Source organism: Anolis carolinensis, unplaced genomic scaffold (genome assembly GCF_035594765.1).
Source record: "Anolis carolinensis isolate JA03-04 unplaced genomic scaffold, rAnoCar3.1.pri scaffold_10, whole genome shotgun sequence".
Taxonomy (NCBI): domain Eukaryota; kingdom Metazoa; phylum Chordata; class Lepidosauria; order Squamata; family Dactyloidae; genus Anolis; species Anolis carolinensis.
This window is the reverse complement of record NW_026943821.1, coordinates 2,778,520-2,792,756: the sequence shown is the minus strand read 5'-3', so window position 1 is coordinate 2,792,756 and position 14,237 is coordinate 2,778,520. Positions and strand designations below refer to the sequence as shown.

Sequence of the window (14,237 nt, the reverse complement as noted above, 5' to 3'; positions counted from 1 at the left end):
TAGTAATATTACATGTAATAAAATATACCATTATAATAATGTATTATTATGATGATTATTATATTGTATTACATTATAATATTAATATTATATGCATATACAATATATTATTATATAGTATAATATGATTATTATATATTACTAGCTTTGCCCGGCCACGCGTTGCTGTGGCTTATGCTTTCAGCGTGTTGCTCTTTATTTACTGTCCTGATTTTAGAGATTATATTGTTCTGTATTATTATTAATCGCTTTGAATGCGATTTCCTGGGGGTTGGACGGGATGGCCCATGAGGTCTCTTCCAACTCTACTATTCTATGATTCTATGATTCTATATCACAGTAATTATTACATATTATATTTATAATCTTATATTATCTGCTTAGAACTGGATTATATGAGGCCCCTTCTTCACAGCTCTTTAAAATGCACACTGAAGTGGATTATATGGCAGTGTGGAGTCAAGATAATCCAGTGCAAAGCAGATAATATAAGATTATAAATGGGTTATATAGCTGTGTGGAAGGGCCTTGAGTCTACACTGCCATATAATCCAGTGCAAATCTGATAATCTGTGGAACAGGCCAAGGCCTAAGTCTGCCTGTCCCCTGGGCTGAGTTGGTTGCTAGGAGACCAAGTGGGCAGAGATTAGTCCTCTAACTGGCAGCAATTTGATCAAAGCAGTTATTGCTCTCCCTCTAATTAGGATTTTATTTTTCTTTTCTTTTTGTTGTATCAACCTAGAGGTGTGGATGATGGGTTGTGTTGTCAAATTTCGAGGTTGGGGGGCCTGTAGTTTTGTTGTTTTGTTGGTCGCCGTGATGCCATCACTCATTTATATATATAGATTGCTAGCTGTGCCCGGCCACATGTTGCTGTGGTGAAGTATGGTGGTATGGGAAATAAATTATCTTATATTATCTGCTTAGTCTTAGGCTCGGCCAAGGTCTGACATGACTTGAAGGCACACAACAACAACAACAACAACAACAATCCTAATTAACTTGACTATCTCATTGGCCAGAAGCAGGCCCACACTTTTCATTGAAATCCTGATAGGTTTATGTTGGTTAAAATTGTTTTCATTTTTAAATATTGTATTGTTTTTGTTGTTGTTGTTGTTGTTGTTGTTGTTGTTGTTGTTGTTGTTGTTGCAGGGGAATGCAGTGGTACATCAGGCTGAGTCTCCTTTACACCAGGAGAGCGGGAAATGGGGAGAGTGGGATTTTTCCATGCAATGTGTGCAATGGGTTGTTGTATGTCTTTCAGGCTGTCTGGCCATGTTCCAGAAGTATTCTTTCCTATCTATGGCCCACATCTATGGCAGGCATCCTCAGAGGTTGTGAGGTATGGAGAAACTAAGTAAGGAAAGAATATATATCTGTGTAGAGTCAAGGTGTGGCAAGAGTCCTTTGTCACTGGGAGCCAGCATTCATGTTTCAGTTAATCACCCTAATTAGCATTGGAAAGGTTTTGTCCCTTGCCTGGGGGCATCCTTTGTTCAGTCAAGCCCTCAGAATGTTGGTTCCCATCTATTGTTTTGATTTTGGAGTTTTGTAATACTGGTAGCCAGGTTTTGATAACACAAAAATGCTGGACCCTTCTAACAACTATCATGTCAGACTACACAGAGAAGCCATTGAAATCCACAAGCATGTGGACAACTTCAACAGAAAGGAAGAAACCATGAAAATGAACAAAATCTGGCAATATTAAAAAAACTCTAAAATTAAAACAGTAGATGGGAACCAACACTCTGAGGGCTTGACTGAACAAAGGATGCCCCCAGGCAAGGGACAAAACCTTTCCAATGCTAATTAGGGTGATTAACTGAAACATTAATGCTGGCTTCCCAGTGACAAAGGACTCTTGCCACACCCTGGACTCTACACAGATATATATTCTTTCCTTTCCTCACTTAGTTTATCCATACCTCACAACCTCTGAGGATGCCTGCCATAGATGTGGGCGAAACGTCAGGAGAGAATACTTCTGGAACATGGCCACACAGCCCGAAAGACATACCGTGTTTCCCCGAAAATAAGACAGGGTCTTATATTAATTTTTGCTCCCAAAGATGCTCTAGGTCTTATTTTCAGGGGATGTCTTATTTTTCCATGAAGAAGAATTCACATTTATTGTTGAACAAAAAAAAAGAACATTTATTATATACTGTACAGTAGTTGTCATCACAAACCAGCATAACCAGACAAACTGTGAATCCTATCAAGAATTCTTGTTACTACAAATATTTCCATGTACAACACTTTATGGTATGTACATTTACTGATTCTGCATGCTCTGGTGTTCTGTTCGGCGGGCATGCTTCCAAACACAAATGTTGCTAGGTCTTACATTTGGGGGAGGCCTTATATTTAGCAATTCAGCAAAATCTCTACTAGATCTTATTTCCTGGGGATGTCTTATTTTAGGGGAAACAGGGTACAACAACCCTGTGATCCTGTCAGGACCCAGGCTGCAGAGCACCAATAACCATACACAGAGGCCAGAATCTATCTAATATCTTTATTGAGGAAATATATAAAGTTAATAAAAGCAAGTGTAGAAAATAGTTCAGAAGTAGACCTTTCAGGAAAGGTCAAAATTAGTCCAAGAAAACAATGTCCAATATGAAATATTAAGGTCCAAAGTTGTAATCCAGTAACCGAAACACTCACTTTGCCAAGCAAAGTGAGGGGAGATGACAAGGTCCTTTAGTCCATGAAACTTAAGCAAGGCTAGGAAGTAAACTTGATTCTCGGAACACTAGGCTTAATTCAAGGCAACAAGAAACGAGGAGCAAGAACAGGATCCGTGGTAAATTCGTGGCGAGGTCCGGAAAGCAAGGCAAGGTCCGTGGAGCAAGGCAAGGTTCAAAACGGAGCAAAGGACTTGGACGCGGGAGTAGCGTAGTCCACACACAACCTACTCCCGAAGCTGACGAATTGACTCCGCAAGATTCCTACGTGGGCAAAACACCTAAATAGGGTCTCGTTTTCCCGCCAAAGAACAATTCTCTGGGGAACCAGAACCAAAAGCCATTCCCTGTGTCCAGATGCATGACTCCCTAAAGTTTCCCATGGGAAGCAGGCTTAATCAGCTGAATGCCTGGCAGCAATCCTAGCGCTCCTGCGAGACGCCTCCTGAGCGCCTTTCTGTTGTTTATAATAATCACGGCGAGAAAATGGGGGAGATTTCGGCTCAAGGCTTGTTTGGCAGACTTCTGGAAGGCAAATCTCCTGCAGGTGCAAGGGCTCCAATTCTGGCTGAAAAAGCTCCAATTCTGGCTGAAACGGTGGGAAACCTAAGTTTTCCTCTTCATCTGTCACAACAGTGCTAGGAACGGGACTACATGGCCCATGAGTCATCACAGATCCCGGCCATGAAAGCCTTCGACAACACAATGTGTGCAATGTATTGTATTCCATGTTGGTTCTCTCTTGCAGGTTTGGCAGGGCGCTTTCCGTGGTGCTGAAACGCCAATCTCTTTGCATCTTCAGCACCATGGACAGCTCTGGAGACAGAGAGAGAGAGAGAGTGAGAAAAAAGCCAGTGGCTCCCCATACTCTACTGCCATTGGCTCTTCCTGCTTCTTATTGTGCTTTGCAGAGAAGGGGGCGGGGCCGAGGCTGATGGACAGGTGGGGGCTCCAAGCCCCGCCCCTTCCCTCCTCCTTCCTTCCCTCCCTCCCTCCTTCCTTCCCTCTTTCCCTGCTTCTCCTCCATCTCCTCCTCTTCCAGGACCCCCCCCTTCCCGGCCACACCCTGTGCTCCCCCCACTCAAAAGCACCCTCCATCCCTCCCTCCATCCCTTCTTTCCCCCCTTTCTCCTTTTTGTCTGCCGCATCCTCCACCCTCTTTGTCTTCCCTCCAGCATCCCTTCTTCTTCTTCTTCTCTTCTTCCTTTTGGGGAAGGAGGGAGGGAGGGGGGCTCCACCATGGGCCCTCCTTGGGGGAGATGAGCCTGGGGAGGGGGCCCAGGGGGAGGAGGAGGAGGAGGAAGAAGAGGAAGAGGAGGAGGAAGGGGGAGGCCCGCATGGACCTGGAAGCGGACGTCGGCCATGGGGCAAGTCCTGGGGTTTGCCCACTGCAGTAGGTATCTTTGGAAAGGGGGTGCCAAAGGGTGGGAGGGGTCACGGGTGTGGGGGTTGGAGTAGGGGTTGGGTGGTCTCTCAATGCAAGCCGGGCATTGGATAGGAAAAGGTTGCCTCTATGCATTGGGTCTTCTGCCAACCTAGCAGTTCGAAAACATGCCAATGTGAGTAGATCAATAGGTACTGCTCCGGCGGGAAGGTAACAGCGCTCCATGCAGTCATGCCAGTGGCCACATGACCTTGGAGGTGTCTACAGACAATGCCGGCTCTTCGGCTTAGAAATGGGGATGAGCACCAACGCCCTGAGTGCGAGTAGATCAATAGGTACTGCTCTGGCGGGAAGGTAACAGCGCTCCATGCAGTCATGCCAGTGGCCACATGACCTTGGAGGTGTCTACGGACAATGCCGGCTCTTCGGCTTAGAAATGGAGATGAGCACCAACGCCCTGAGTGTGAGTAGATCAATAGGTACTGCTCTGGCGGGAAGGTAACGGTGCTCCATGCAGTCATGCCAGTGGCCACATGACCTTGTAGGTGTCTATGGACAACGCTGGCTCTTCGGCTTAGAAATGGAGATGAGCACCAACGCCCAGAGTGTGAGTAGATCAATAGGTACTGCTCTGGCGGGAAGGTAACGGTGCTCCATGCAGTCATGCCTATGGCCACATGACCTTGGAGGTGTCTATGGACAACGCCGGCTCTTCGGCTTAGAAATGGAGATGAGCACCAATGCCCAGAGTGTGAGTAGATCAATAGGTACTGCTCTGGCGGGAAGGTAACGGTGCTCCATGCAGTCATGCCTATGGCCACATGACCTTGGAGGTGTCTATGGACAACGCCGGCCCTTCGGCTTAGAAATGGAGATGAGCACCAATGCCCAGAGTGTGAGTAGATCAATAGGTACTGCTCCGGCAGGAACGGCGCTCCATCCAGTCATGCCAGTGGCCACATGACCTTGGAGGTGTCTATGGACAACGCTGGCTCTTCGGCTTAGAAATGGAGATGAGCACCAATGCCCAGAGTGTGAGTAGATCAATAGGTACTGCTCCGGCAGGAACGGCGCTCCATCCAGTCATGCCAGTGGCCACATGACCTTGGAGGTGTCTATGGACAACGCTGGCTCTTGGGCTTAGAAATGGAGATGAGCACCAATGCCCAGAGTGTGAGTAGATCAATAGGTACTGCTCCGGCAGGAACGGCGCTCCATGCAGTCATGCCAGTGGCCACATGACCTTGGAGGTGTCTATGGACAACGCTGGCTCTTCGGCTTAGAAATGGAGATGAGCACCAACGGCCAGAGTGTGAGTAAATCAATAGGTACTGCTCCGGCAGGAACGGCGCTCCATCCAGTCATGCCAGTGGCCACATGACCTTGGAGGTGTCTATGGACAACGCTGGCTCTTGGGCTTAGAAATGGAGATGAGCACCAATGCCCAGAGTGTGAGTAGATCAATAGGTACTGCTCCGGCAGGAACGGCGCTCCATCCAGTCATGCCAGTGGCCACATGACCTTGGAGGTGTCTATGGACAACGCCGGCTCTTCGGCTTAGAAATGGAGATGAGCACCAACGGCCAGAGTGTGAGGAGATCAATAGGTACTGCTCCAGTGGGAAGGTAACGACGTTCCATGCAGTCATGACATGACTGGACTTAATGTCAGGGGAAACCTTTACTTTACTTATGCATTAGGTGCCTCATCTGCAAAAGTCTTCTTGCCCCCGTATTTTCAATGCCTGACCCGCAAAAGCCTTGTCACCCCACTTATTGATCTGACACGGACCCCAAAACCTGAAAAGAAAGAAGAAGAAAGAGAGAAAAAGCAGGGTATAAATAAACATAAACATAATAGTAGTAGTAAGTAAAGGTAAAGGTTTCCCCTGACGTTAAGTCTAGTTGTGACCGACTCTGGGGGTTGGTGCTCATCTCCATTTCTAAGCCGAAGAGCCGGAGTTGTCCATAGACACCTCCTAGGTCATGTGGCCATTGGCATGACTGCATGGAGAGCCATTACCTTCCCGCCGGAGCGGTACCTATTGATCTACTCACATTGGCATGTTTTCGAACTGCTAGGTTGGCAGAAGCTGGAGCTAACAGCGGGTGCTCACTCCGCTCCCGGGGTTTGAACCTGGGACCTTTCAGTCTGCAAGTTCAGCAGCTCAGCACTTTAACACACTTCGCCACCGGGGCTCCTCAATGGTAATAGTAATATGATAATAATAACTGAGTCCCATGTAGTCATGCCGGCCACATGTCCTTGGAGGTGTCTACGGACAACGCCGGCTCTGGAGATGAGTACCAACCCCCGGAACTGGACACAAGTAGACTTAATGTCAGAGGAAAACCTTTACCTTTTAAAAATATTTGATAATGTTTCTTTTGAGTCTGTTTGAGAGAAAAAGCAGGGTATAAATAAACATAATCATAATAATAATTTCCCTTATGCATTGCAGGCCTGGCCCGCTGTTTATCTCTCGGCCACTGAACCCAAATCTGAATAGGAAAGTGTATTATTGTTGTTGTTGTTGTTGTTGTTGTTGTTATTGATGTGTTTATTACGTTTATTTATACTCCGCTTTCTCTCCTCTATACATTACAGGCCTGTCCCCAAAATGTTTGGTACCCCACTGTTTATCACTCTGTCACTGAACCCAAATCTGGATAGGAAAGTTTATTATTATTATTATTATTATTACTATTATTATTAATATGTTTATTATGTTTATTTATACTCCACTTTCTCTCCTCCATGCATTACATCAAACTGTAATTTAAGATAAGACTGTCCATCTCTGATCAAATCATTATTCTCATCTTCTTCAATGTAAATGTGCTTTTAATATATCCTTTTAATAATAATAGAGTAAAATAATACATGTAATAATAATAATAATAAATAAGGAAAAGAATAAATGCAATAATAATAATAAGATCAGAGTGCAATAATAAATGTATTATTAATAATAATAAAAATAGAGTAAAATAAATGTAATAGTAGCAACAATAATAGAGAAAAATAATAAATGTCCCATATATTCTCGAGTATAAGCTGACCCAAATATAAGCCAACCAGGACCCTCACCCGAGTATAAGCTGAGAGGGGCTTTTTCAGTCCTAAAAAAGGGCTGAAAAACTAGGCTTATAATCGAGTATATACAGTAATCGTCCCCGTGCATTGCAGGCCTGACCCCAAAACTTTTGTTACGCTGCTATTTATCAGGGTTTTCTTGGCAAGATTTACCCAGGCAAAGCTTGGTTTGGCCTTCCTCTGAGGCTGAGAGAGTGTGACCCACCCAATGCCATGAGTGAGAATCCAGAATTCCATAGAGTCCTGGGCTGCATCTACACAATACAGTTAATACTGTTCAATGCCGCTTTATTGTCACAACTGAATGCTATGCAGCCTTGGGAGTTGTATTTCGACAGGGTCTTGAGCCTCTTCTGCCAAAGAGCGCAGAAACTACAACTCCCAGGATGCCATGGTCGTTAAAGTGAGGTGAAACTGCATTAATTCTACTGTGTAGAGTCCACTGCTCCAACCATGGACCAGGTAGGCTTTTGGTTTGATATGTTTTGCTTTCATTCTACTCTTTTCCCTCCGCTTTTGTCTCTTTTTTGGAGCTAATTTTAGTCTCTGAGTTTCTCAGAACTGATCAAAATCTGTCCTACTTTGGCGTGATATATAATTCATGGCGCATGCCATGAATGGCCATAAATGGTGTTGAGCGGTGGATTAAGAAAACCCTGTGATCAGAGGGATCTCAGGGCACAAATACTATAGAAGAAATGCAGCTTGACTCCACTTTCGCTGCCGTGGATACATGCTCCGGCCTCCTGGGAGTTGTAGTTTGAATTCTCGGGCAGAGAAGCCTCAAGACCTTGCAAAACTACAACTCTCAGGATTCCATAGCAGTTAAAGTCATTTCCAGACTGCACTCTTTTTAAAGTATAGATGTGTCTAGAGAAGGTTATGGACTTTGTGAAACTACAGCTCCCAGGATTCATTTCACTGTGTAGGTGTACCCAGGGAAAGTTAAGGACCTTGTAAAACTACAACTCCCATGATTCATTTTGCAGTGTGGATGCACCCAGAGAAAGTTAGGGACCTTGAAAAACTACAACTCCCAGGATTCATTTTGCAGTGTGGATGCACCCAGAGAAAGTTAGGGACCTTGAAAAACTACAACTCCCAGGATTCATTTTACTTTGTAGATGCGCCAAGAAGGTTAAGGAACCCGTAAAACGACAATTCCCAGGATTCATTTTATTGTGTAGATGGGTCCAGAGGTGGTTAAGGGCCTTGTAAAACTACACCTCCCAGGATTCATTTTACAGTGTGGATGCACCCAGAGAAAGTTAGGGACCTTGAAAAACTACAGCTCCCAGGATTCATTTTACAATGTGGACGCACCCAGAGAAAGTTAGGGACCTTGAAAAACTACAACTCCCAGGCTTCATTTTACTTTGTAGATGCGCCAAGAAGGTTAAGGACCCTATAAAACGACAATTCCCAGGATTCATTTTATTGTGTAGATGGGTCCAGAGGTGGTTAAGGGCCTTGTAAAACTACAACTCCCAGGATTCATTTCACTGTATAGATTAGACATGGGCAAACTTCGGCCCTCTGGGTATTTTGGACTTCAACTCCCACGATTCCTAACAGTTTGTAGGCTATTAGGAATTGTGGGAATTAAAGTCCAAAATACCCAGAGTGCCGAAGTTTGCCCATGCCTGGTATAGATGTATGCAGGGAAGGTTAAGGACCTGGTAAAACTACAACTCCCAGGATGAATTTTACTACGAGGATGTGCCCAGAGATGGTTAAGGGCCTTGTAAAACTACAACTCCCAGAATTCATTTAACAATGTAGAAGATGCACCCAGAGAAGATTAAGGACCTTGTAAAACTACAGCTCCCACGATTACATAGAATTAAACCATGGCAGTTCAAATGGGGTCAATGTTATCCTATAGCAGTGATGGCCAACCTATGACACGCGTGTCAGCACTGACACGCCTAGCCATTTTTGCGGACACGCTGCCGCATGCAGATTGATTGGACGACTAATGTCTTTTGTGGCCAAATTTGGTGTGATTTGGTCCAGTGGTTTTGTTGTTTACTCCATGGGAATTATGCATATTACATATATATATATTCATTCTATTATTATTCTATTATTATTGTAGTATATTATTATATTATTACTATTATTATATTATTCATTATTCATGACTACATTGAAACTACAATAGAGAGAAATCAGCGTGGAAACTGCAAGGGGTACCCTAGATTGTTGTACATGGAAATAATGGTAGTAAATAGTTTTTGATTTATTGAATACAGTTATATATTACAATTACATATTTTTGTTATTTAAACTATACATATTGAGAAATTATGTTGTTTTTTTCTCTCGAAGTGACACACCACCCAAGTCATGCTAGGTTTTTTGGTGAATTTTGACACACCAAGCGCAAAAGCTTGCCCATCATTGGTGTAGTTGCACCCTTAGTAGAACTACAATTCCCAGGATCGCATAGCATTGAGCCTTGGCAGTTGTGGAACAAGGAAGATGCATCAGAACCTTATATCTATATATATAAAAGAGTGATGGCATCACGACGACCCACAAAACAACAAAACTACAGGCCCCCCAACCTCGAAATTTGACAACACAACCCATCATCCACGCCTCTAGGTTGATACAACAAAAAGAAAAGAAAAATAAAGTCCTAATTAGAGAGAGGAATAATTGCTTTTATCCAATTGCTGCCAGTTAGAAGGCTAAGCTCCTCCAACTTGGTCTCCTAGCAACCCAATAAAAAACACTAAACATTAATACAATAAAATACTATAATAACAGAAAATAACTAAAAATAATACAAGAAAATAATAAAATATAATAAATAAAAATATAACTTACATTAAAATTAATAAAAAATTGCAAATAACGTCAAGTAAAAATTACACAACAATTTTTAACCAGTACCACCACCACTTTGCCACAGCAAGGCGTGGCCGGGCACAGCTAGTTTTATTATATTATTTGATTTGATTTTCTGGTTGTGGCACCGCTCCAGATCTTACATTAATGCACCTCTGCTTCCCTCCATAGCCACGCATAGGGAGGCCACACATTTCCTGGATGACTTGCAAATGGGAGAGGATGTACGTCTTAGGAGAGAAGCCAAGCGCATCCAGAGCTTGGAAACTTTTGTTTTTCGGACTCCAGCTCCCACCTGACATGCCTGTTGGGGAATTCTGGGTGTTGTCAAGTGAATGGGAACCCTGCCATGAGTTCTTCTAAGGCTTTCCTCTCCGCTCTGTTTTCTTGCAGAAGAATCTCCTTCAACCGCCTCCACCACACCAGATTCTACAGACGGTGAGCAGATATCATTCTGAGCTGTTGAATATCCCATAAGCCTATCCATATTTCTAATTTGTAAGAAAGACTTACCTATACTTGCTAGGTCCAATTGAACATATTTTATTTATTATTTATTTACAGTATTTATATTCCGCCCTTCTTTCTCACCCCGAAGGGGACTCAGGGCGGATCACATTATATACATATAGGGCAAACATTCAATGCCCATAAACACATAGAACCGAGACAGAGACAGACGCAGAGGCAATTTAACCTTCTTCTGAGGGGATGTTCGATTCTGGCCACAAGGGGGAGCAGCTGCTTCATCATCCACTCTGACGGCACTTCCTCATTCCAGGTCGTAAATTACTTAAACTTGCCTCCCTACTTTTTTTTATAAGTGGTACCTTATTTCCTGCTTGATAGATGCAACTATCTTTCAGGTAGCTAAGTCAGCAACGAGCAGGGGCTATTTTTTAAAATTTTTAATTGACGGGTGCTCACCCCGCCTCGAACTCATGACCTCATGGTCAGAGTGATTTATTGCAGCAGGCTACTCACCAGCCTGCGCCACAGCCCGGCCCCATAGATTGCGTTGCATGAGCACTGCCACCTCTTCCTGTCCTCAGGCGGCAACGACGAGTCCGACTTCCCGGAGCTGCAGACGGCAAGGGAGTTTTCGGAGGATGAAGAGGAAGAGGAGGCCTCGGTGGAATGGGGCACCCCCAGGGAGCTGACCTTCTCGTACATCACCATCGCGACCCCCAATAGTGGGGGAGGAGGGGCGGGGCCGAATTCGGGGGACCTGGGCTCCCGGAACCGGAGGGACTCCCACGGCCGCCGGGCACGGGCCCCGCTCCCCCGGACGGAGACCTGCGAGACCTTTGTGCCGGCGCTGGGGGACAGTTTGGAGAACATTCCCAGCCTGTGTCCGTCCCCCGAGACCGGCGGGCCGGGACTGGATCCCTTTGCGGGATGGGAAGCCCACTCCGGACAAGCGGACACCGAAGGAGAGGAACACCTCGCATCTCAACCTCACAGCCCTGCGGTGCGGGCCGAGGAAAGCGGGCAATGCAGCAGCAGCAGTGATTCCTCCTCAGGTACTTAAGGAAAAGATCCTTTTTCTGGACTACATCTCCCATAACCATTGTTGTTGTATTGTTTTTAGTGCACTTGAATTGCCAAGGCTCAGAGTGTTTGTGGAGGACATTAGACATGTTCATGGCACTCGCTTTAATCCGCAATGTCATTGGAAGGAGGGCCTTTGGTGTCTCCTGGAAGTGGGAGCTTCTCTGTGGAAGTGGGCACCCCGCCACAACCACACATACAGTAGAGTCTCACTTATCCAAGCCTCACTTATCCAAGCTTCTGGATAATCCAAGCCATATTTGTAGTCAATGTTTTCAATATATCATGATATTTTGGTGCTAAATTCATAAATACAGTAATTACAACATAACATTACTGCGTATTGGACTACAGTAGAGTCTCGCTTATCCAAGGCTCGCTTATCCAAGCTTCTGGATAATCCAAGCCATATTTGTAGTCAATGTTTTCAATATATCATGATATTTTGGTGCTAAATTCATAAATACAGCAATTACAACATAATATTACTGCGTATTGGACTACAGTAGAGTCTCGCTTATCCAAGGCTCGCTTATCCAAGCTTCTGGATAATCCAAGCCATTTTTGTAGTCAATGTTTTCAATATATCGTGATATTTTGGTGCTAAATTCATAAATACAGTAATTACAACATAACATTACTGCGTATTGGACTATAGTAGAGTCTCACTTATCCAAGGTTCGCTTATCCAAGGTTCTGGATTATCCAAGTCATTTTTGTAGTCAATGTTTTCAATATATCGTGATATTTTGGTGCTAAATTCGTAAATACAGTAATTTCAACATAACATTACTGCGTATTGAACTACTTTTTCTGTCAAATTTGTTGCAAAACATGATGTTTTGGTGCTTAATGTGTAAAATCATAACCTAATTTAATGTTTAATAGGCTTTTCCTTAATCCGTCCTTATTATCCAACATATTCGCTTATCTAACGTTCTGCCAGCCCGTTTATGTTAGATAAGTGAGACTCTACTGTAATAAGATCAGAGTGAAATAATAAATGTATTAATAATAATCATAATAATAAAAATAGAGTAAAATAAATGTAATAGTAGCAACAATAATAGAGAAAAATAATAAATGTAATAATAATAATAAGATCAGAGTGAAATAATAAATGTATTATTAATAATAAAAAATAGAGTAAAATAAATGTAATACAGTAGAGTCTCACTTATCCAACACTCACTTATCCAACGTTCTGGATTATCCAACGCATTTTTGTAGTCAATGTTTTCAATATAGTGATATTTTGGTGCTAAATTCGTAAATACAGCAATTACAACATAACATTACTCCGTATTGAACTACTTTTTCTGTCAAATTTGTTGCAAAACATGATGTTTTGGTGCTTAATGTGTAAAATCATAACCTAATTTGATGTTTAATAGGCTTTTCCTTAATGCCTCCTTATTATCCAACATATTCGCTTATCCAACGTTCTGCCGGCCCGTTTATGTTGGATAAGTGAGACTCTATTATAATACCAATAATAATAGAGAAAAATAATAAATGTAATAATATCAATAATAATAGAGAAAAATAATAAATGTACCATATATTCTTGAGTATAAGCTGACCCAAATATAAGCCAACCAGGACCCTCACCCGAGTATAAGCCGAGGGGGGCTTTTTCAGTCTTAAAAAAAGGGCTGAAAAACTAGGCTTATACTTGAGTATATACAGTATACAGTAGAGTCTCACTTATCCAACACTCGCTTATCCAACATTCTGGATTATCCAACGCATTTTTGTAGTCAATGTTTTCAATATATCGTGATATTTTGGTGCTAAATTCGTAAATACAGTAATTACAACATAACATTACTGCGTATTGAACTACTTTTTCTGTCAAATTTGTTGCAATACATGATGTTTTGGTGATTAATGTGTAAAATCATAACCTAATTTGATGTTTAATAGGCTTTTCCTTAATGCCTCCTTATTATCCAAGATATTTGCTTATCCAAGCTTCTGTCAGGCCGTTTAGCTTGGATAAGTGAGACTCTACTGTACTGGATTATCCAACGTATTTTTGTAGTTGGATAAGTGAGACTCTACTGTACTAGCAACAATAATAATAGAGAAAAATAATACATGTAATAATACCAAGAATAATAGAGAAAAATAATAACTGTCCCATATATTCTCGAGTATAAGCTGACCCAAATATAAGCCAACCAGGACCCTCACCCCGAATATAAGCCGAGGGGGGCTTTTTCAGTCTTAAAAAAAGGGCTGAAAAACTAGGCTTATACTCGAGTATATACAGTAATAAATACAGGAAAATAATACATGCAATAATAAATAGAGTAAAGTAATAAATGCAATAATAATAATAACATCAGAGTGAAATAATAAAAGTATTAATAATAATAATAAAAATAGAGTAAAATAAATGTAATAGTAGCAACAATAATAGAGAAAAATAATAAATGTAATAATACCAATAATAATAGAGAAAAATAATAACTGTCCCATATATTCTCGAGTATAAGCTGACCCAAATATAAGCCAACCAGGACCCTCACCCCGAGTATAAGCCGAGGGGGGCTTTTTCAGTCTTAAAAAAAGGGCTGAAAAACTAGGCTTATACTCGAGTATATACAGTATATATATTGTATTATTTCTGACATTGATTGATATGTTCT

The 14,237-nt window shown here is 42.5% G+C and overlaps 1 protein-coding gene across 6 annotated transcripts in view; it reads left to right on the top strand.

Annotated features, from left to right (window-relative positions):
• The first annotated feature begins 3,615 nt into the window (after positions 1-3,615).
• rtn2 (reticulon 2) overlaps positions 3,616-14,237 on the top strand; it is a 35,754-nt gene continuing 25,132 nt past the window's right edge. For 2 of the 6 annotated variants that reach the window (XM_062962569.1, XM_062962568.1), the window contains exons 1-2: positions 3,616-4,093; positions 10,426-10,470. In XM_062962569.1, coding sequence (XP_062818639.1) covers positions 3,631-4,093; positions 10,426-10,470 — 508 coding nt within the window. In that variant the 5' untranslated portion in view covers positions 3,616-3,630. Of the gene's footprint in view, positions 4,094-10,425; positions 10,471-11,084; positions 11,556-14,237 lie in introns of all 6 variants that reach the window. The other 4 variants (XM_062962566.1, XM_062962567.1, XM_062962570.1 and 1 more) reach the window with 4 other exon arrangements.